Source organism: Syngnathoides biaculeatus, chromosome 15 (assembly GCF_019802595.1).
Source record: "Syngnathoides biaculeatus isolate LvHL_M chromosome 15, ASM1980259v1, whole genome shotgun sequence".
Classification (NCBI taxonomy): domain Eukaryota; kingdom Metazoa; phylum Chordata; class Actinopteri; order Syngnathiformes; family Syngnathidae; genus Syngnathoides; species Syngnathoides biaculeatus.
The window spans coordinates 13,753,035-13,777,813 of NC_084654.1; the positions used below are offsets into that span (position 1 = coordinate 13,753,035).

Genomic DNA, 24,779 nt, shown 5'->3' on the forward strand with positions numbered 1-24,779 from the left:
AATATTTTTAAAAGTACATCGCATAGGTCTTCTCTTTATTTTAGCACTGACTACTCAAATTTCACACTTGAAAGGATTTTTGTTCAAGAATTCTATCAACAGAATGAGTAGTTGTACTACGTAGCAACAGTTATGCACATTTGCGTACACGTTTCATCATTTTCCTCTTGTGTATTTCCTTGGGATCCTTCATCACCAAATGAATTTTTGGAGATAAGAGGCAGCATTTTCTTGAAGACTGTTTTAGTCACATTCCATGTTGTATCAGCTCTTTATCTCCTCTCAAGCTCATCTCAAAATTCACCGTACAGAATGATTGGATAAGCTGCACTCCTTGGGGTCTCTACTTTGAGCCACAGGGGGGCACTGTTTCCTCAACAATGGAGAATATGGACGCCACTGCAAGTTGCCTGCAGCGGCTAAAGCTGCCGAGAAACACCCTTTGGGTGTATTTATTTCACACTTAGCTCTATTCACATCATAACAGAGCTGAGTTGCCCAAATTGGTGTAGGTGATACCCTCTTGTATTTTTCCCCTAGCATATATGCTGTATTAAGTGATATTTTACCTAATTAAGTATGCTACGCTTGGATTGATTTTTATTGAGATTCTGGAACATGAGGGAACACTAACACAAATACATAGTTGTGTGTAGTATTTTGGATGAATGTTCTCGCTTACTATGGTAAATGTAGTGTATTTACAGCATTTAGTGCTTTAACCACACCAGCCTGTCCAAAGCACTTTCCAAAGCATCACATTCACGCAGAGATTCACACAGCAGTGGGCAGCTCCGGCCAGGCCCACCGGGAGCAATTTGTGGTTCATTGTCTTGCCCAAGGACATATTGGGAGTAGACAGTAGAAACTGGGATTTGAACTACTAACCCGCTCTACCAATTGGGCCACAATCGCCTGAATGGCAGCACCTCGAAGGGGCAGTGTTTTAACACGTCTGCCTCAAAGTTCTAAGCACTCTCGGTCCAAGCCTGAATGGGCCCAAAGCATAATTTGGTTGGGGGTTCACCCCTCCCACTGTGTGTAAGTGAGATGCAATGTTGATGTTCCCAAGCATTTATTCAGCCAAGGCATTCTGTATATTTTGCTTCAGGAAAATCTGCCAGTCACTATACATAACTGGCATAGATAGATGAACGAAGATACATTGCAGAAAAAATATTGTGCCCAATTACTGTAAGTAAAATGTACCCACTAATCACGTGACTTCATCTGCCCTCCTAATAAAGGAACTTCAGGAGGGAATTAAATGTTCGTTCTGATGAGGAATGGAGCAGTGGGATTCCTGCCTTCCTCACGTTCTTGCCGTAAGAGGAGTTCATATGTCCTCACGCTTTTTTAATGACAGACAGAAGGTGACACGGGATGTTAATTTCCGTCTCTCGGTCCGCGACTCCCATCTTAAGCGGGCCACTGTCATGCAAATAAACTGGATTGATGCAACATTTCTTCCTTGATGATAGAAGCAAGGTTCACATGCTTTAGTGATGCTGTTTTGGATGATAGCACGAGCAGCATATCACCTTCACGATCCCAATTAACCTCTCTTAGGGTGCTTTACTTTGTACCGTCCTGAATTTGCATCAGTTATATTACAGTACGGTTAAAAAAAAAAGTGGGGGGGGGGCTTGCGTTTCTGTCCGTCAACCTTTTGCACCCATCCCGCAGCATCAAAGTATCAAAGGGGGAAGTGAACCAGACATTTAGAAGAAATTATGTTGTCAGTGCTAACATATTCACTGTGGTTTCTACCTTATGAAAGGTCCAAGTCCTTTCACATATATAAAAGGAACTCAGTGTTCTGATATGATAATCGTGCAGTCATAAAAGCATATGACCCATCAAATTGACTTGATGCTTTTTGCATGGTGCTATTTGTGTCTTCATGGAAAACGGGTCACTCTCATAGAGATTTTAGGGGTTATGTGTAACCAACTTCTGCATTTGGCAAAACTGGATACAATAAACAGTATATTATGACTTCCTTCTTCAAGAGTTGCCAAAGGTGAGAATCTCTGATATTGAGGCTCATATTTACATATGCTATATCATGAAAGGTATAAATAAATTATACAAAGCCAGATTCCAATGAAGTTGGGACCTTGTGTAAAAAGGAAATTAAAACAGAATGCAATGATTTACAAATAATGTTCAACCTTATTCAACTGAATACACGACAAAGACAATATTTAATGTCAAACTTTAATTTGTTGTTGCAAATATTCACTCACTTGTAATTTATTCCCTACACTGCTTACCTGTTAAATGTTCCAAATTTTCTGTGTTTTTGGAGCATTCCTTGACATTACCAGTCTTTTGTTGCCCATCACACATTTTTTGGAACACATTGCAGGCATCAAATTCAAAATGAGAGCATATGTGCCAAAAAAATAATAGCCTTCAGCAGTTTGAAAATGTAATATCTTTTCCATATAATGTATTCAATTGAATATAGGTCGAAAAGGATTTGCCAATGTTTTTATTTACCTTTTATACGATGTCCCAGTTTCATTGGAAATCAGATTTGTGCATACAGTATATGAGTGTATTTCACTTTAGTGCAAAGATGACAATACATGCAATAAAGACAATATTCTAGCAAGTTCAGGTTTGAACCATTATGTCATCAGCCCAGAGTTATCCTCTGTGCACACAGAAAGTATGCGAAACGTGTTTTTGTCATGGGACATTCTGTGTAAGGTGCATTTGGGCAAAAAATACCTTGTCATACATTTTGTACTTCAATGAAGTGTAATACAAAGTTCAGCGATTTTATATGACATCCCTATATAGAAAAGTTTCATCATGTTACTTTGCACCGGCCCCACCTCTGTGGTTTTTCTCCAGGTACTCTGGTTTCCTCCCACTTCCCTAAAACGTACTGTATGTAAATTGAAGATTCTCAATTGTCCGTAGGGGTGAATGTGAGTGTGAATGGTTGTTTATATGTTCCCTACGATTGGCTGGCAACCAGTTCAGGGTGTACCTCGCATCCCACCAAGAAATAACCAGGATTGGCTCAATCACTCCTGTGACCCTAGTGAGGATAAGTGTAAGCGGTTAAGAAAATGAATGTTTCCTTAGATCCTACCATATAAAGTGCCACATTTGGCTGTAGTGCATGTCAATCTGACTACAGGAACCCTTTCACTACCGACTTGATGGCTGCAATATTTACCCCAATTACGCAGCATGTGGCCGAGACTAATTGTATGCAGATCTGAAAATAAGAGACAGCATTTATGTATGATTTCAATATAGGAAAGTTGGCTGTGCTGTGTTATCCGTAGGCAAATTGGACCAGGATGACAGTTCTTTCGCTGTACCGTTAAATTCTAATACTGATTTGAGGCTCCCAGTTGGGCCCTGTGAAGCACTTTTAGGCCCCCCAGTGATTCATTGCCACTGAAAGAAAATACGACATATTTTCTCTGGTACTTGTCATGTATGGGCTCTTGAGAATTGTCACCGCCTTTCATTCCCTTCAACGCTTCTGCTCCCATGTGGTTGGAACTATTTTTTTTTTTTTTTTTTTTACATTTATTTGAATTCATTGCAATGGGATTCTGCAATCAGCATATGAAAATTAATGCCCTTGGTAGTGAAGATATTGTAATATGTCTCCATCAGAGATGGGTAGAGTAGCTAAATATTGTACTCAAGAGTAATGTTACCTCAGAATAATACAAAACAAGTAAAACTGAGTAAGAAAGTACTCAATGAACAATGGGCCTACCTATCGCTTTTGATACTTTATGCTTGGTGGCGGTCATGACCACAAATGACAATCATAAAGAAAAAGTTGGACGTTTATCCTACTTCGGTCGGTGCTAATTAAATCTTTCAGTTCAAAAGTAAATGCAGTGCCCCCACATGGGGAATGTTTTCCTCCCTCCTGTTGGTCTCCCACTGAAATGATTGCGATAACCATAATTGGGGAAGGGGGTTGGTCGTTCTACACACCCGGTCAGGAGCCAGCTGTTTTTTCTGAAAAATATAACAAATAGCATGTTTGGCGTGAGGGGAGTGTCCTCTGCTGGGGGAACGAGATAGACAATTTATCGGAGCGTCCTGTTGCTTGTGACAAAATGCAATCCTCTCATTTTAATTGCTCTCTAGTAGGTGTGCCGCTCGGGGCCATGAGAGCACGAGCGCTCTATGTCGTCCCTCTTTGGATGATTATGTTCCATTGTGCAAGATGTCGATTACGCCTCGCTTTATCCGCGTCATCTATCTGACTCGGGATCATTTAGGTAGCCGCGTGTTACAAAGGAACAGCGGTCAGCCCTGTTATTAGATGTGTTTGAGTCCCCTGCTTCTTGTAATGAGAACCAGATCACAGAGGAGAACTAATCTCTCTGAGGACACGTGGACTCATTCAAGACCTTGTGACACTTTATACAACATGCAACAAATTAGTCACATGTTAAGGTTTGTTTAAAGAGAACTTGACGTTTATCATTATTCACAATCTGGAACGGTTTGCAAGTTCCTTAATAATCCTTTCATCAGATATAGATGAATTATTAGAATTAGAGTTTAAACACCCTAAATTGAGAAAAAGTATGAGTAGTTGACAACACCCAAAAATGTTGATAATTGCCGCTTTTAAGAGTTTAAACAATACAGTAAATATACTACAGATAATGAGACCGATATAATTCCAATCTCATTGTACATTACTTTTAAAAACAAATGTCTTTCTGATGACTCGATTCGTTTTTTAAGCACGGTAAGCGCCCATGTACATGCAGATTCAGTGAAGACTCTCCGCAACTTCCACAAACAACCCAGGCTAAACTAAATTCCTCCCCGGCATACAGTAATCTTAATCTCTCAGTCAAGATGTATCACTTCAGCAATACTTACTAGGCACCAAATACTACCTGCCTATTAGACAAAGCTTGGCCACCATCTTGTGGCGTCTGAGGGCATTACAGCACAAATGTGCAAATAGGTGAGTTTTCCCACAAATTGCTAAGGATAGGTTTTACAGCGATAAAACCTTGATTAGGTGAAATACATTCACCAAGAAATCAATTAAGTACTATTTCTCTTAACCCAAGGCTGTTAGCTAGCATTGATATGTAGTCGCAATTGTGTTTCAGAAAGGCCAGACTCCAGATCTAGAATTTACACCATGGTTTAATTTCACATTTGATAGGTGGGCAGCTATACTCCAAATGTTCAACTATTTGTGCAGAAGCCATTTAAAAGATGACTTTCCAATATATGCTCCCTTTATATAACATAATATGGGCCCACCTCATCACGTGCCACTACAAATATCAAATTCCCGCTATGAAATCTTGTGTCTTGCAGGGTGATGAATGTTTGTGGGGTTATGAATGAGTGCAATGTGGCTGTGAAGCACATTCAAAAAGGGCTTAAGTGGATTACACCTCATTTCAAGGATGCTTATGGTAAGATTAAAAAAGATATGGGGTAACTGAGGAAAATGCTAAATCTGATAGATTGAATTTTAGTCATCCTTTTTCCTTCCTCCCCTGTAAACCAAATGCCTGTGTCTGGTTGTGAGTGTGCATGTTTGTTTGGTTTTTGACATTTGCGGATGTAAAGTAAACACCGGCAACCTATGGAAATCGTCTTCATTTATGTGAGATAAAAATACACATCCATCCAGCTGATTTGGGGGGGAGAAGTAGGTAGAGAGTACTAATGTACGGTTTTTCCAGCATGTAGCACTATTCCCAACTTTAAATGAAAACCATTTAGTGTTATAGTAACACTACATTACGAATGAGGTGTTTTTCCTGATGTACAAGATATCAGGTCATCACGAGGCCATGGTGTCATGAACCAACGATGCGGGGGCCGACCTAAATACAGAACTCCAAGACGAGGACATGATGTTAGACGTGGTTTAATTTTGATACCATTTTCGATACCAAAAAGCAGTTCAAAACAAGGTAGAGGCACAAAAAACGCTAGACTAGGCAGGATCCAAAAAGACATTCAGCAAGACCCGATGACTATAGAGCAAACTAACAATTTTAACAGGACGGGATAAACCAAAGGGCACAGAATTGCTGTGACGAGGATAGTTCAACACTACACTTACTCTCAATGGCAACGAACTGCCAACGCCAGTGACAAAACTCCGAACTTAAAGGTCAAGTGTCATGAAATGGAGGATTTTTAGTATGTTATTAATGAGTAATGTTTTTTCACCACAAAACATGATTTTGACATACAGCTTTTTGTAACTCCTGCCATTAAAAATCCTCTCGAGGGATTTGTTTTTGAGAAGAAGCAGCAAGTGACGTAAAGGACATTGACGCCCCCAAGTGGACTCGTTTGTTTCCATTAGTTTTACCTTTGGGAAGGTAGCTCGTTGTTCCGTCGCGTTAGCCAAAATGACAGCTCATTGCATTGCTGGACATTGCTTGAACTCTCAGGAGAATGGAATTACCCTTCATAAGTTTGAAAGAGACCCGGTTCATTGTGAAAAATGGATTGCACAGGTGCAGAGAACGAGAGCTTCGTGGGTTCCAAATCACAGGTAGGTGTGTATTCAGCTACTAATAAAAATTATAATTTGGGGCGGACCACGTAATCGGTCTCTCATAACGTAACAAAAGATCCGCGTATGAAATGTGTCGATGTACGTGTCGGACGTCGTCGGGCTGCTACGCGGATGGCGGCGAATCTGAAGAACCCAGCCAACAATGTCTCACTCATGCACGCAGTAATGCGCCTCGACTTGATAGTGTTCATCGCGTACTGCGGTGGCTCTGAACAACCCTCTAAAAGCAGCACGCCTCGGCTCCATTATATGCCACCACGGTGCCGAAAATCAGCCACACCGGTTGAGGCGCCGCGTTCGGCGGTCATAGCTTCTGCGAAGGCTGCGCGTCGGGCTTTGCAACGGGGGCAGCCGAGAATGCGTCTTTCAGCCGCGTGAGCGCATATAGCGCCCAGGCTCGACTGTGTTGCTTAGTACTGTGGTATCTGTGAACAACCCTCTAAAGCAGCACGGCTCAGCTCCGTCATAAGCCACACTGGCCGGCTGCGATGAGATGCGATGGCCCATCTCCGCCGCGGAAGTGGATCGGACGGGGATGCGGTTTGGCTGTGATCGCATATCATCTCAATATGGCTTGAAACAATAGTGTAATATTGCCCCGGTAACTTTACTCGGTTGTGTGGTGTTGTCCTTTTCGAAAAGATCTTCCATGTCAGAAGGGACGTGTTTGTCTCCCATATTAGGGTGCACCACGTGTTTTCATTGGCGAATGTCCGGGTGACGTCACTTACAGAGGATGCAGCCAATATGGCGACCACTTGGATATCGTAGAATGACACTTCTGCAACTTTGCGTATGGATGACGCGCTCTCCGCTCACATTTTTTTTTCGTATGGACATTGACGTGAATAATGTTATATGTATTTTTCATTACAATATCTATTTTAGAATATTTGTAGGGATGACACTTGGGCTTTAAATACATGGTCTAATTAGAGTCCACATGGAAGGTGTCAGAGGTGACATCGACAGAGCAATGGCCAGGCCACACCCCTCTTTGCCTTGGCCCAGCCTTGCTCATGATGCATGGGGAATTTTCCCACTGTGATTATGCCCATGAGTGTATGAGAAAAGACAGTCAGTTATGCCATCTGTCACTAATTGGTTGATTTTCCTCGGGGGCAGTAGTTTCTTGCAAGTCAAGTTAGAGGCACAAGATGGAGCCGGTGAGGGCCGATTTCTCATTTTATCAGGCATCATTGTGGGGTCACGGTCGCAGCGGTTCACACAGCTGCCTCACAGTTCTCAGCTCAGAGTTCAACCAGCATCCCAAAATGGATTGTGTTAAACCTCTACTCTATATGGAACATGTCTACACGGGCTCACATATAATCACATTTAATCTGAAACCATTATGAATAGCATTGCTATTACAGTCAACTAATGTCCATTAATAACTTAGTGGCATATGGAGGGAGGCACTTTAGGTAATTCCTCTTTTTGGACAAACTGCCAATAAAAAGGCCACATTAGGAGGAGAGTAGGTTTAATCCAGTAGACACTCTATTAATGTGACTATATCATGCTTTCATAGTTTTAGCTTCTACGCGGAGCTTAAATAATGTGTACATATTAACGCTCAACTGGGCCTTCCTGGGTAATATTTTGCTCTTGAATGTTGTTTTCTGCGCGGTGTACTGGAAGTGCGCTCAGAGAGTAGACTTTATGACGTGCCCGATTACAGCCCCCTCATCCCCGTCGCTCCCAAATTCCTCCCCGCATCCCTCTGCCATCCGGCGCTGCAGCCCAGCGGATAACCACGCATGGATTAGCTGTGACATCACACTGAAGAGATGGCTGAGCGCGAGGAAGGCCGAGCACTCGGGTGTGTGTCAGATGTGTGTGTTGGAGGCTGATTAAACGGCGAGGGTGGCAGCGAGTGAGAAGCGAGGATTAGGCAGCTATTGGAGAGTTGGCTATAGGTGCTGACACCACTCCACCTCACCGGGGGCTCAATTTACTGACGGATCAGACTCATTTATTGTGGGCGGGGATTATTATCAGTTCAATGGGGTCATTTTTTTTTATTACAGTAACCCCTCAACCTGTGAAATAACGTCACAATATGGAGACATTTAAGGAGGCCGAGCCAATATTAATAGCGGATGTCTCATTTGGTACCCGGGCCTTCAATGGAAATTTACCTGATTTAATCCAGAATTTAATACCACCACTATCACATTGGAATTACAGAACCCGTCGATACTTTATAAAATCACAATGTAACAGCATGTAAACGTTCCATTGCTGGTACAGTTAAAAATACATCGGCTAGCACTTCTGAAGTCTGAAGACCCTGGACACTAATTTGCAGGTTGTCGACGGTCTTCCGGGGTTTCTGGCAGCTCCCTCAGGATTTTATCAAGCCGCCATCTGTAGCGGCTTTGCGTCAGTCTTGCACATTGACAACAGACGCTGCAGACTGGCAGTCGGCACACCAGAGGGAGGAGTTGTCACCCCTTGTAAATCCGCTGATGGAGATTTCTGGGACATTACAAAGTGTCATACGTTGCCATGTAAACTAACCCCAACCACATCTGACTAATCTGCTTGTGGTGCTCACCGTGAATACCACTACGTGCACTCTCCATTCCAGCAGTTTTATTTATCTCTGTGTCCGAACGACTTTTGGCCAATCTACTTTTTAATTTTCTGCCTCAAGTGAATGGAAGACTCTACAAAGTTTTTTTTTTTTTTTTTTTTTTTAAGTATGGTGCCAGTACCAAAAGTGGTAGGCATGCTCCCTCATGTAGTATATGCACACCTGCATCTGCGTCACAGTTCTGAGTACTGGGGTTCAAATCCCGGCCCTGTCTGTTTGGCATTTGCAGATTTTCCACGTGCCTACGTGGGTTTTCTCTGAGTTATCCAGTTTCCTCCCACATTCCCAAAACATCTACGGAGGGTTAAATGAAGAGTAAATTACTCGTGAATGGGCGCAAATGGCTGTTTGTTTATACCGGTATGTGCCCTGCGATTGGCTGGCAACCAGTTTAGAGTGTACCCCCCCCCCCCCCATCTAGTGAGGATGAGCGGGACAGAGCAGAAAATGAATGATATACCTCCCTTGATGAGCCTTGTGACACGGCCTCCATGGCTCCGAACCGCCTTAGATGCCACCATGGCTTTCTGCTATCTCTTGTTGGCCTTGGACCAGAGACGTGGAGCGCTTTCCCCAGACCAGCCTCATTCTTCCAAGATGCATTCTGCAACGAGCTTCTTGTGTCTGAGTGTGTTGATGGCATTTATTACCTGTGAACCTGCTTGCCATTTCCTGTTTGTTCTGACAGTGACACTCGTATTCCTCACTGATGGGTCTACACACTCCTTCAACCCGAGGAGCAACCTCGATTCCGCTTGCTTGTAGTACAATATTCAAGCAATTAACAGGTATTGTAAACTTTTTTATGAAGTACAGCATGAATAGCTCAATTTGACCCACAACATATCATGGTGTTAAACCATGTACAAAGTCAAAAAAGTGTATTTTATTGCAATACAATATTTTTTTTGCTTTATATTATTTATTTTCTAGCGAGCTTGTATATTTGCAATTTTTAAATAAAGATTACAAGAGTTAAAAAAAAAAAACTCCGCGGTTCTCTCGCGAGATTAATTCACTGGCGCGGATCCATACCAGGAAAAGAATTGATTCAATTTAATTTAGCGACGTATTCAACGTTGAGTTTGCGGCGAACACATACCAACTCGTAGGTTGAGCGCTACTCATTTCAAATATATTGAGCTGTACTGCATTACTTATTCCGCCGTGGAAGTCCAGCATGGGTCGCTAGTTATCTCGCGTTATCCTCCGCGTGAAAACTATCATCGTACGTCTGTTTAAACAATGGCTACGGAGCAGAGGACAAGCTGGATATTGACTGGTGCTACTGTCGCCTGCGTGCTCGCTCTGTATGTGCCGTGTGTGCAGAGGACAGTCCCCGGTGGAGATTCAGGTTGGTGCTAAGCTAACGAAGCTTCCCCGTTACAAGTCAAGTGGCTATGTTGTGGTTTCGGCCAGCCGCACGTTGCTGGGCTGCCTCCGGGTTCTTCCATACAAGTTGTTATTACAATCAAATTAAAAATTTCTTCCTTTTATTTAAAAAGAAGGATATGACCAGACAACACACAAGTTGAATATTTAGATCTCAAAACAAAAAAAAAAGGTTAAAACGGTAACCTTAGGCTCTCTAATGTATATATCTAAAAGACCACTAGATCCTCTTTTGTATTGTCTGATGTATTAATGACAGTAGCCTGTTTTCTTTTGTTTTCGAATAAATTCAATATTTTCAATAAATTGTTTAAAAAAACACAATTCTTTACCTGCATTTAGTTAACTAGGACATGTAATCAATCAGGGAAACTAAATGTTAAACATCTCATGACGCCAATTAATTAAATAGTTTAATTATTTTTAATATAATAATAATAATAATGTTCTTTATTAATAAATAAATAGATCCTTCATGTCCTTTTACTGTGTTTGCTATATAATTTGGATTAAAAATGTCCAGGATGTTTTTTTTTCTCAAGCTATTCTAATTGTTCTTTCACAGCGATCATTTGAGATAAACTAATTTTTAATATTTGATACATATATAAGCATTGATTTGATCAGATTACGGGTAAGAAAGTTACTCTGATCAGTCCTTGGCAACATCTCACATCTTGGTCCTGTTCAGCAGGTTTTTGCCCCCCGCGAGAGATACCCTGGTAACCCTGGCGAGTTACATTGATTGTGACTGCAAGCGCCGTTTTGTCTTATTTTGTCTTTGACGTTCACACTGGTCTAGGCCTTAGCTATGGACTTGCTTCCTGGTGGTGGCCTGACTACTGGTTGATAAATTCATACGCAGCAGAGTCTGCATTTTACATGTCAAAATTTAAATCAGGCTAATTGAATCTTGGCAGCCAAAATCGTGCTCATGATGAAAATTAGATTAACTGTGCAGAACTAGTAGCGCTGTTGTCAAACAAAGTAAAACAAACATTTGGCTGCCAACTACAGGAGTTACAATACATTGATGGTGCTGACGCTCCTTCTGCAGCCTGTGCTGGTGGGAAATGGCGCTGCTTCGTAAGATGAGCTTGCCGACCTTAAACCACTGGATCCACACTGACACCATGATTGGATTCCACTCGTTTTGATAATCACATTTTAGTCATAGTTTGGCAAAATTATCTTGAGCCAAAGCCAACATGGATGCTGCCATGTACAGTATCTAGCCTACTCAACTGACTGTTAATTGACCCCTCCGTGGATATTGCGCAATCCGCGTCACTGACCAATCAGAGGCCATAGATCTGCATAAACCAAAGCCCGTTGTTGCTCCCGCCATTTTCTCAGACAACATTGCATGGTCCAGTATGGGTTTAGTTAGCGTTTTATCGCGTATTTGGGTTATTTAACAAAAAATATGGTTAAGAGGTGTAGTCATGGACTTTGTAATAGTGACGACAGGTATCCTGAAAGGCTAGTTGGTGGAGTTCGATTCGTACCCTTTCCAAAACCGAAGACCCAGTACGAAAAATGCCTTCGATGGATCAAACTTTGTGGGAGACCGCATCATCAACTAAATCCATCTAATATCAACCGGAACACATATGTTTGCACGAAGGTATGCCCTATATTTGATTTTCAATACATGTCTCGTATAAATGAATTCAAAGTTCTTCGCTAGCATAACACTGCTGCGTGTGAACGATTGACACACTTATTCTTTGTTGAGCGATATTTAGCGATGATCGGACTGCACAAACGTATTGATTTCTTGCTGGCTCGCGGCCGAAGCTTAACCAGACTGTGTTTGCACGAAGATATGCCCTAAATTTGATTTTTAATACACGTCTCGTATAAATGAATGAGACGTTCTCCGCTAGCATAACATTGCTACGTGTGAACGATTGACACACTTATTCTTTGTTGAGCGATATTTAGCGATGATCGGACTGCGCAAACGTATCGATTTCTTGCTGGCTCGCGGCCAGAAGCTTAACCAGACTGTGTTTGCACGAAGATATGCCCTAAATTTGATTTTTAATACACGTCTCGTATAAATGAATGAGATGTTCTCCGCTAGCATAACATTGCTACGTGTGAATGATTGAATGAAATCAGAAGCATGGCGTCTCTCTCAGTTAAGAATATATAGTATTTAGAATCTATAATATATCTTTGATTTGAATGAAATCAGAAGCATGGAGTCTGTCTCAGTTCAGAATGTATTGTATTGTATTTGCCATTTTTACTGTTTGTCTTACGTCAGCGCACGTGGCGTGACGTCACTTCAGGGGGCGTGGTTAAGTGCCCTGTACGGAGGGGTCAATTGTAACCCGAGCACTGCTGCTGTTCGATTTGTGATTGGATGAGCGAGTGTTCGGCCTACGCACAACAGAAACTGTCGTAAGGCAAAACAACCGTGGATCTAGCCATGAACAGTTTGAACTCCTCCTGGAAGTCACTTGCAAATTAAAATGACCGTCTTTAGATTTCTGTTTGGATAAGCGATCAGAGGGCTATTGTATGTGTAGGTGGAAAGTCAGACTACATACACAACACCTGTCTGTTTTCAATTACTTACATTTCGTTGACGGGATGCCTGACAACTTTTTTTTTTTCAGGGGTGTGATTACAGTGACTGTTGTCTTAATGTAAGAAGCAAAGCTACAATACAATAAGTATCATACACAATACAATATTTTTAAGCGTTTTTTTTTACATGTTACATTAAAGGTCAAGTGTCATTCCTATAAATATTGTAATGAAAAATACATATAACATTATTCACTTCAATATGAAAAAATAAATATGAGCAGAGAGCGCGTCATCCATGCGCAAAGTTGCGGAAGTCTCATTCGACATCCATGTGGTAGCCATATTGGCTGCAACATCTGTCCATTACATCACATAAGGACATTTGCCATTGAAAACATGCTGTGCCACCTACTATGGGATACAGAATTGCATGGGAAACATCTCACGATTGAATGAAGTGACCGGGGCAATATTACCCCATCGTTTCGAGACATATTTAGATGATATGCGGACCACTTCTAACTGACAACAGACTCCCAGAGAGTATATATGAGCCAGCCCGGCCGAAGCCGTGCCCCTCGTCCGAAGCCGTACTTGACGCTGACGGGTACATCAACACATTTAGCTCCCCAGACTTATGTGCGCGGATCTTTTGTTACATTCTGAGAGGATTATGCCCTCCCCTCACTATTGTTTTTTTTTTTAATTTTTTTTGTAGCTCTATACACATACCTACCTGTCATTTGGGACCCACAAAGCTCACGTCCTTTGCACCCGTGCAATCAATTCTTCACGATGAACCGGGTCTTTTTGAAAAGTATGAAGAAAGTATCCATCCTCCCGAGTGTTTGAACAATATCCACCAATACAATGAGCTGGCATTTTGGCTAACACAAAGGAACAAAGAGCTGCCTTCCAGCAGGTAAAAATAGTAGAAACATACGAGACCGCCTGAGTGGGCGTCTACTATTAACGTCACTTCCTGCTTCTTCTTGAAAACAAATCCCTCGAGAGGATTTTTTTTTTTCATGGCCGGAGTGACAAAAGCCATATACGTCAAAATCATGTTGTGTGGTGAAAAAACAGATGGGTCCATTCTGGCTGCCTTTTTTCATTAATGGATAGGTTTCCGATTACGCCATCTTGTGTGTCAGGAGGCCAAAGAACACAGGTGATGGGTGAAGCATGAAGTTTTTTTTCTATCGTTAATTTATCCAATTGGTCTAAGGGTGGTGGTGACATCCTATCCATACCAATCCATAACATACTAAAAATCATGCATTTCATGACAGTGGCACTTTCAAGGAAGAGGGGAGTTTTTACACAAACAATGGAGGATAGGTTCCCCCCAAAATTCAGGTATAAGTGAATTTGAAAATACCAGACCGTGAATACCGAGGTTTTCACTGTATTTGCAATACGAGCTTTGTCATTACCTCAATGAAACACAGGTTTATTACTGTGTACATTTATCCATATAGTAATTACTGTTCCGTATTTGGACTGTATTTCACTCCTACATTTTAGATGCTGTAGGCATTTTGTGAAAGACTACCTTCTGCATCTTTGCAGAGACTGTTAGTTGAGATAGTCAAATTGCAGACTTTTAAATTGGCCAAATGAAGGCTCTGCTGCTTGTTAGCTTAGCAGCACTCTGGCGTACAAGTTGCAGAGGGAAATGCATATTTGCACATAGCAAGCATATGAAAAGCTGAGCCAGATATGAATGTAGAACGATGATGAGAGAGCACTGAGTATCCTGCTTGCTCTCATGAATGAGGATGGTAAAATGGGGGAGGGATGGGCAGCCCGTTCTCCACAGCGTTTAGGGACGGTGAAGGATGCCCACTCTGATAGTGCCAGCTGAATTCCCCAGGTCTCCGTCTCCGTGTCCTAATCTCTTTAGGTGTGATGTGCCCTGGAGAAGTTTGAGCACAGCCCCGCAGGCACACTGTTGTCTAGGAATGTGGAGTGTGGAAATGATGGGGATTACGGGAAGACCGGTGTGGGTGCCCATGCCCCACCGTCACAAAGACTCCTGGCAACCTTGCCGCTCCCCCGTTGAGTCAATACATTTGCTTTTTTGGAGTCGAGCTACAGAAATGCCTCGCTGTGAGATGCTTACTTAGTTTGATTTATGTTGAATGGTAGGAAAGTGTGCCACCCCTTTGGGAAAAAGGGAAGCTCACGAAGGACAAGAAAATGTGGAAGCAGTGGCAAGTAGCTGGCTGGCCGTGCCAGGTGAAATGGAGCTGGGAAAGTGTTTAAGCTGTGCAGGTGGAGGAGTTCTGACTTCATGCTCCATTAGACTGATAAGAGTGGGGATCCACATGTGGCAACAACTGTAGGCATTAAATCACTGTAAAACTAACGTTGCAAAATATGCTTGCAATTCAGTGTGAGCTATTTTCATGTTTATGCTCAAATAAAGCAATCAATAAATCTCTCGTCTAATATCCATCCATCCATCAATCCATATGTATATACAATACGATGGGTATGGAAAGTATTCAGACCCCCTTAAAGTTTTTTTTTTTCTGTCAGTATAGGGTGCTATAACTGACAACTAATGAAAACCTCCAAATTAGTATCTGAGAAAATGATAAAAGTGGAGAGGTGCAATATTGAATATTGACAAATATTTGAAATATGCACGATATGAATATGAAAGAAGACATTTTTTTGCAATGCATTGACTTTACTATAGGTGAGCATCGATATAGGGAGGGAAAGCGATATAGTAGCAAGGGAAAGCTACTGTCATTTCTCGAAAATAATGCCCAGATTTTTCAAAAAATATTTTCAAAAAGTTAATAGAGCGCATTATATTTACAGTGAAGAAAATAAGTATTTGAACACCCTGTTATATTGCAAGTTTTCCCACTTAGAAATAATGGAGGAGTCTGAAATTTTTTAATGTAGGTGCATGACCACTGTGAGAAAGATAATCTAAAAAGAAAAATCCAGAAATCACAATGTATGATTTTCTTTTTAACGATTTATTTGTGTGATATAGCTGCAAATAAGTATTTGAACACCTGTCTATCAACTAGAATTCTGACCCTCAAAGACCTGATGCATCTTTTAAAGGCTTGGCCAAGGATGTGTAATAAATAGAGGATAAACTACACTATGCACAAATGTTTTATACACAAATATTTAATGTAAAAAATGTTAAAGTTAAACATTCTTAAATAGTTTATATTTTTAAGACTGTAATGTGTGTTATCAAGAGTATTAATAAAATGTTGTGCCATCCTTGAGCCTTTATTTTAGTTGGTTGAGTGATTCTTTTCTGACAACTACAGAGACCAGGAGAATTGTGTCCTGTGGCCTGTCCCGAGATTGTATTCACTTTACATTAGCACATGCACCATGATTATTATTAATGATTGTTGTACGGGCAGTTTTTTGAAAAACAATACAAGTACAAACCAAACAAAATATAAATACAGATAATTTCTAATATTCTGATCATATGAGTAGCGGCAACTTGGTGGTGTGCTTTGTACGTTGGTAGAAGGGTTTTCCTGATTCCCCCTCCCCCCCTTCCCCTACGTCAACTTTAGGGGTGCGCATTATACTTCAGGAGGCATTATACTCGAGAAATTACAGTACTTATTTTACAAAATCTAGAAATCCACCATCATGGAAGGGATTGTGTTTGACTCTGGACATTCTGCTGCATGTATTTTCAAGCACATAACTTTTCCGTTTCACTGAATGCTTGAATGCTCTGTGTTATGTTGATACAGGACTCAGGGACGTTGAATTTGATGGAGCAGAGGCAGGACTTTCTCTCAAGTGCCAGAAGAGGGTGCTGTCTTGAACCCAAACATTTATCAGTGTCAGTTAATCTGAACCAAATTTCAATTTTCATGAGTGGGAGATGTAAACATTGGGTGAGAAATCAGCATAATTTGAAACGCTCTGGGTGTATTCTGGCACAAATGGGTTTGTGCCCAGCTACATTAAAGCTTGCTCAAATAGCTTTTAGGAGTGAGGGGGGGAGCGTTGAGGGGGGGTCTCTTTTCATTCTGTGTTGTGCCTCACACAGAGCTTGTCATGAAATTGTACAGCCGGTACTTATTTTTGCAGCTTACCTCATTCTGTGACTGTCACCAGCGTCGCCTTTTTTTTTCTTCCTGTTCGTGCCCAACGGACTGAAGGCGACACTGAGACACTGGCAGAGACTCATCGAGAGTGGCAGAAAAAAGACCCTGATGCATAGGGAGGATGGGACTGGAAGCATTCTTCTCTGATCAGCATATGTGTGTCTTAGTGTGACAGTGCATTGGAGAAGGTGTCTAATGGTTTGTGTGTGTATGTCTGTATATGTGCTGCGGAAGGGAGGGGAGGCATCAGGGGAGAGGCAAGCGCTGAAGAGAATGAGCGTGCCGCTTAGGAAATGTCACACTGGGAAGATTTGCAGGTTTTGATCCTAGCAAATTAATGCAAAACCCCAGTGCAAGTATTTGATTTGGGAAAACTTTGGGAGCAGACTTGTCTCTTAATAATAATTATTGGGTTTACATTAATTTCCTCCCCCCCCCATTCTCTTCCACAGGAGAGCTGATCACCACTGCCTGTGAGCTGGGGGTAAGTATTAGCTCTATTGTTTAATCAATTCACTCATTAACTCTTAGAAGCATTAAGCAAGTTTAATTTAGCATGGGCAGAAAGCAGATTAATTCAGTTTCAGTCCACAGGTTTCTCCCCTTCTTTTCTTTATACTTATTTTACTAAGTTGCAAGTACAGAATGCTATAATTTGCAACCCGTTTTTCAAATCCAATTAAAGTCAATAGTAAGGCGATGGCTTTTGTAGGCTTTGCCTTATGTACGGTATAAGGCTTATTATATCCACCCCTCTTTTTTTGTGTGTGTGTAAGCCGCAAAGAATGAACTAAATCGGGTTAACAGTTATAATAAGTTTTATTATTTAATAAAGTTTATTACGCCGCTGTGATCCTTTTAGGGAGGCTGTGTCACTATGCCAGTAATCCCGCCGTTAGGGCTGCGGTCCGTGTGGCCTGCCCGGCCGCCTCGCAAGGCCTCCCAAAGGCCTCCCAAAGGCCTTGCAGGCCACCCGTGTCCCAGACTGCCATTTTTGATCCCAGGAGTTGCTCTTCTCTTTCCTCTGCTTGACTTTTGTGCCTCAGCTATCCTGCGCGGGAATCTGTCCTCTCATGTCAACCAATGTCAATGTCTCAATGTCATGACTCAAATTTAATTAATTTAATTATAACTGTCATTTCTTTCTGTACGTATTCTGACCTTCACATGTGAGCAGAGCATGTTCTTCTAACGTTGACCAGAAAAGTAGTCAAACTCACCTTTCTACATTGTCCCCACTTCAAGCTCTGCCCCCTTCTTTCTGCCTTTGCCACTCAAGATATCAGCGCCAGGAAATGAATCTGTCTTTAATGACTGAGCGCTTATCTGGGCGAAGGAGACTTAGCGGCTAATTGCTGTGATTGCTGAGATTCCCCAAGACGAGAACGACAGCGGCTCAGAGGTGGTTTCGCGGGCTGGGGCGGGCAGAGATCACGTGTTGTGCTGCGTGCTCTTGGGAGTTACACTGTCCTTGGGAAGAGGCCAAAGGAAGACAAGTAAAAAGTGTGAGGAGAAGATGGCTTTAGTGACAATTTTCTCTTCCGCTTAACGTGAATTGGTCCTATGCAAACTGCATGAAAGTGAGCTATGGGAACCAATGACTGTCTTTTGGTGTCATCTCAGCTACTTTGTCAAAAGGAGATAAGACGTAGCTCATCAGACTGAATAAACAGCCCCTCCAATGGTTGCATCCAATATTGTAGAACCCATTTTGCTTCATTTTCTTTGATTAATTCACACCACAGAATTGATTAAATTTATTCATAATGATTGATTAAAGTGATTATTATCCTGGCACTGATGTTGCTTGTACTTTCGTCAGTATGTGGGATAGCACTAGCCGGATAAGTTATGTAACAAAAGGGAACACAAAGTGAGTGACTTCCCGCAGTTTATTTTCTTCTCTTATGCACTTACTTATTTTACCAAAAAATTGTTACTCTCTACTCAGTTTCCTGCCCCATTACCTACCCCACTTAATTTATGTCCTTACATCAGTGACTGGGATTTCTAATTTAGCTTTTATCTCTTGGTTTCTAGGTGGCCCATCCTCCGGGATACCCGCTCTTCACTCTACTGTCTCGCCTGACGATGTGTCTTCTGCCCACACTCTCACCAGCCCACAGCGTCAACCTAATGAGCAGCGTGTTAGGGGCAGCGGCGTGTGGCACCCTCTGCATGACTGTATGCAGGTAGGCGCTAATACCGTATTTTCTGGACTTTGAGGTGCACCGAAACCCATTAATTTTCTCAAAAGCCGACGGTGCGCCTTATAATCCAGTGTGCCTTATATATGGATCTCTATTAAGCCTTTAGTGCCGCTCCATCTAATGGATGCATAACTTAACCCCAGCCTCTACTCTAGCGTGTATTTTATGCACCTTATAATCCAGTACGCCTTATAATGCGGTGCGCCTTATATATGGAAAAAGTTTTTAAATAGGCCATTCATTGGAGGTGCCCAGATCTTCAATAACACTCCTTCATCTTTACTTTAAAATGATTTAAGATTGAAAAAGAAGATGCACGTTCATCGGGCTTTGCCGAATTGGCTCTGCCAGGGACCTGAACTGGAAGTTATTGCTTCACCCGAACCAGAAGCCATTGTCTATTGGGTGGCGGGGTAAAGAGAGGTGAAATTTATTTATTATTTTCTACGTTGTTATGTGAAACGAATCTATGTTATTATGTTAAACGAATCTACGTTATAACGTGAAATGACACACACAGTAATGTGAAACGATTCACAATAATGTGAAACGATTCACATTATTAAACAAATTCATATTGTCGTGAAACGCGACTTTTTTTTTTTTTTTTGGGTGTGGCAGTAATATGCTTCCGTAATGGTGCGCCTTATAATGCGGTGCACCTTATAGTGCGGAAAATAGTGTAGATGCAGAGAAGCACAGTTTATACAGGTGCGTCTCAATTTTAATATTGTAAAAAAATTTTTTTATTTTCATACAGTTGAGATTTAATTTGCCAGGTGATGAGCAGTTTCTCTTATTTTCCAGATTTGACACTTGCAATTGAGGCCAAAAAGTTCTGCATTGTTTTGGCTTCATCAGAAGAGGAGAATTTTGTTTTAGTAGGCCTCAGAATCCTTAAAGTGCTTTTTGGGAATCTCCAAGCGGGTGCCATGTGGCTTTTCGTGAGAAGTGGCTTCCGTCTTACCACTCTACCATAAAAAGGCCTGATTAGGGGTAATGTATTACCAATGGTTGACCTTCTGGATGGTTCTCCCATCCCTGCAAAGAAACTATGGAGTTCTGCCTTAGTGACCTTAGATTTCTTTGTTAATCTCTCTAACCAAGGCCCTTCTTGCTCCCTTACTTAGCTTGGTTATAAGTATGTAACAGGAAAATGTGAAGGGGTCTGAATACTTTCTGGTGGCACTGTGTGTGCGTGTGTATATATGTTGTGAGTTTCATTTTTTGAATTGAACTGCTCACACAACTGTAAAGCTCTTTTTTTGTGGAAGAAGACAAAAATGTACTCATCACCATCATGAGAAATATCCCAAAAAAATGTATTAGTGGAAAACATGTTTGGAGAAACAGGAATTGACATTCTTCCACTGACTTTTTGCATCTGGATGCTGTCTGAGGCACACAGTGGCATTTTGGGGTCCTGACAGTGTAGTAGTGGCGGTGTCCCTAATCCCCTGTTCAGCATTCAGGGGCATTGCTCCTGCTGCCACAAACCTGCCCACCCTGTTTACCCATCAGCCACCCGTCGTGAGTTAGCGTGTGTATGTATATCACAATTTCCATGCCCTCCAACCCCCACACCACCCTATCTCTATTCCTGCACTCCCCCACGTTGCCCAGCATGTGCCCAATCCTGACATAGCACGATTTCTAATCTGCCGCTTCTTGCCTCCTGGGTCTCAAAAGGAACATGATCACAAACGCTGTCCTCCTCTTTCACACAACCTGCTTCTCTCCTGCACATGATGACCATTTTGGTCTGTTGTGTTGACCTAATCATAATTTTTTTTTGGTGACAGTACATTTTTTTTTATATTGCTTTCCCTTTTGCCGTTCATTCTTACTTCGTATGGTTTGTTTGACTACCTTACTTCACATATTTCTTGAATAGCCCTCAAACTTGGGTTATACCATACATGTTATTTGTTGTAATAGAGTACTTTCATGATAACAATATTTACCTGTCTTTATTGGACTTCAATGATTTGGACATGTCCAGAAGTGAGAAAGTGAGTATATTGGTAGAAGGCTGCTGGGGATGGAGCTGCCAGGCAAAAGAGTGAGAGGAAGACCAAAGAGAAGGTTGATGGATGTTGTGAGGGAAGATATGAGGGCAGTTGGGGTGAGAGAGGAAGATGCAGGCAAGCCGAAAAGAAAAGAAGAAGATTGGGCATAAGCCTTGCATCTCCAAAACCATCACTTTTTAGTAAAAGAAAAAAAATGCAGCATGTTTGTTGAGAGCACTTTAGGTTGGGCTCACACCCAGCAATGTGGCCGAATCCGATTGAACTATCACACGGTGTGCAGGTTTGGCATCGGGTTTTCTTGAGTGGTTCATTGAATGATGTAGTAACCTTGCAGATTAAAGCCAGTCAAAATGCATATAATTTTTTGCACACACACAAAATCCATTTCCAGTGCCAAGCCATGCAATTGCAGTCTATCACTACACATACAGTCCTCTCCAGAAGTATTGTTTTTTAAGTTACTTTATTTTTGTTGTTTATTGAAGACATTTAGATTTCAGATCAAAAGATGAATATGAGACAAAAGTTCAGAATTCTACCTTTTTTTACATTTACATATTTCTGATTCTGATTTAGACCTAGATTTGTGAAAAAACTCAGGACAGAGCACCTTTTGTTCAAATCCAGCCACTTTTCAATTGAGGTCAAGTATTGAAATAGACATTATTAAACTAACTCAAAGTGAAGAACGTTTAATATTTGGTGGCATACCCATAACCCTTACTTGGAATAACTGCATCAAGCCTGTGACCCATTGACTTCACCAGACTATTGCATTTCACATTTGAACTACTTTTCCAGGCCTTGACTGGAGTCTCTCTCAGTTCTTGTTTTTTTTCTGTGGTTTTCTCTCTTCAGTCTCCTCTTCAGGAGGTAAATTGCATGCTCTATTGGGTTAAGGTCCAGTGATTGACTTGGCCAGTCACCTTCCACCTTTTCCCCTTATGAAATTTGTTTTGTTAGCATTGTGCCTTGGGTTATTGTCTTGTTCCATGATGAATGATCTCCCAATACGTTTGGATGCATTTTTCAGCAATTTGCCAGACCAAAGGATTTTTTACTCTTCAGAATTCATTCTAGTGTTACCATCATGTGTTACATCATAAATAAAGACGAGTGAGCCCGCTCCAGAAGCAACCATGCTAGCCCAAGCATTGACATTACCTCCACCATGCTTCACAGATGAGTTAGTGTGTTTTGGATAATAAGCAGATCCTTTCTTTCTCCCTATTTGGCCTTTCCATTTTATTGGTAAGGATTCATCTTGGTCTTATCAGTCCATAAAACTGCCCTGTGGAGGTTGGCAGTGACGTCACTCACATTCTCACATTTCTGTCATTAGCTTCTGTTGATGCACATAGTTGACCTGTAAGCAGACTTCAGTCTGAACAAATCTTAGACTATCATACAACATGTTTATTCTGACAAGAGTGGCAACTTCTGTCACTCTGAAATTCACTTAAAAAAAAAAAAAAATCAAAATTTTTAGCATGTATTTATGGCTGACGCCATTTTGACTTACTGCACATGGTTTCTGTGAATACATCTACAAAGATGATGTTCTCTGCCGAAGGTGGTGTACAGTAGCCAAACCTAAGGATCTGCACAGATGTTAATGTCAGTGCCACAACTGAAGCTTAAAAGGAGTGATTTGCAGCACCGACTCAGGCGCAAAATCAAAAAGGCTCCTACTTTTGGATAGGATATGAAAGACCCTGGATAAAATAATCCATTTTAAATGACAAAGAAATTAGAATCAGCTGTATTGGCCAAAAGCCAAAATGAAACAACAAACGAGGAATTTGTCTCTGGTAATTGTGGCTGCTGAATGCTCTGAAAACCACACCTCACTGAAACTTTCAGCTGTCAATAAAATGCAGAGAAGCAAGATGGCATAATGACCATCAGCCATGCTGGTGGGACCATTTTCCCACTATTGAAAGTAGCAGGCAATACACTTTTGTGGCTGCCAAATGTTGTACAATAAGTCATCCTAGTAGCGTAATGTGCAGTGCATGGAATAATTTGTATGAGTGTTTTGTGCAATCCTATTTTAATAGCTTGAAAAATGTGCCAAATTAGCCTGCCATAATGTGTTAAATGTTTTTGAATCACAACTTTGTTGTCTCTAGATTGAAACGTCTCTGCAGTTTGTTGACATTGAAAGCATAGTATTTCGTTACCATTTAAAGGTAGGGGATGTGCAATTATTAAATTTAGGATTTTGTTGTTACTTCATACTATATTTTTGGGTTAGGCTGAATGAGTGAATTCATTTTTTACTTTTGTATTGCCTATTTGCCAAGAGTTCAAAAAGCAACATAATCTGGTTGCGATGTTCCATAACTACATTTTTTTAGTTGTGGGATGGCCGTCGTGTTTAACAAATGAAAATGTGTTTTTCAATGGAGTTATTTGTTTGAACTCAACTCAAGAGTTAAAGCCAAAGTTCAGAGTTGACCAGGATTTGCTCCGTTGGGGCTACTAGTCTTTTAGAGCATGGAACATTCTCCAGATGAGCTTCTTAGGCCTTTATTTTTCCTCTGACCCCACATCTTTAATGCCATTGATGAGTTACTATTCAGTTGGAGGGTCAGAGGCAGCTCTTGGCCAGACGTCGAGGGACAGTTACTTCCTGGCCAGAAATACCCATGCTGTCTGGAAGCATTTTGGCTCACAGTGTGCATGTTAACTATAGCCCTGTTTGTAATCTCTGGGGATTTAGATCCAATTTTGGATTATGGCGAAGTAAAAAGTCATTATGAAAGCATCCCATGCCACTCTCCCTCAACTTGAGCTTTATGGATACCAAGGACTTCAGCCAAAGCCAACAGTCACATCACATAAACTGTTAAGTGTGAACATAATGTAATCTATGAGTTTGATTTTTAAAAGAAAAAAAGCATAAAAAGGTTTTTGTTATCTGTTCAGGGCCTAGTTTGAGATTGTGGATCAGCATAGGGGGCAGGTAGTTCTCCTATGTTGGTTGTTTGAGAAAATTCTAATACAGTATTGACCCGTTGATACCTGGTGAGTGCTTAATGTTCCATGTTAATTTTTTGCATTTGAGGTGTTATTCATCCAAGTTCCTCAATCTATTCCCACACAAATAATCATTTTTTGCCTTCACATAAAAGTCCTATTTCAGTTAATATGAGGGCACTTGGTCTCAATGAGTAAATTGTTAAGACCGTCAAATTTATCTGAACTACTTCCAAACCTTTGAAGTATCAATTTAAATTAGTCAGCTGGATTGCGGCGTTTAATGTGGGGTAATGTGCATTCATAGGTTTTGAAGGCACTTCACTTGGGCAAATGTAG

At 41.3% G+C, this 24,779-nt stretch overlaps 1 protein-coding gene across 6 annotated transcripts in view; it reads left to right on the forward strand.

Moving 5' to 3' along the window:
- Positions 1–9,508: 9,508 nt before the first annotated feature.
- Positions 9,509–24,779, forward strand: part of tmem260 (transmembrane protein 260) — a 35,065-nt gene continuing 19,794 nt past the window's right edge. For 4 of the 6 annotated variants that reach the window (XR_009798521.1, XM_061844520.1, XM_061844517.1 and 1 more), the window contains exons 1-3: positions 10,177–10,521; positions 17,671–17,702; positions 19,259–19,410. Coding sequence is in view for 5 of the 6 variants with exons in the window: in XM_061844520.1 (XP_061700504.1) it covers positions 10,413–10,521; positions 17,671–17,702; positions 19,259–19,410 (293 nt within the window). In the remaining variant the exon portion in view is untranslated. Of the gene's footprint in view, positions 9,528–9,735; positions 9,956–10,176; positions 10,522–17,670; positions 17,703–19,258; positions 19,411–24,779 lie in introns of those variants that run through there. The other 2 variants (XM_061844519.1, XM_061844518.1) reach the window with 2 other exon arrangements.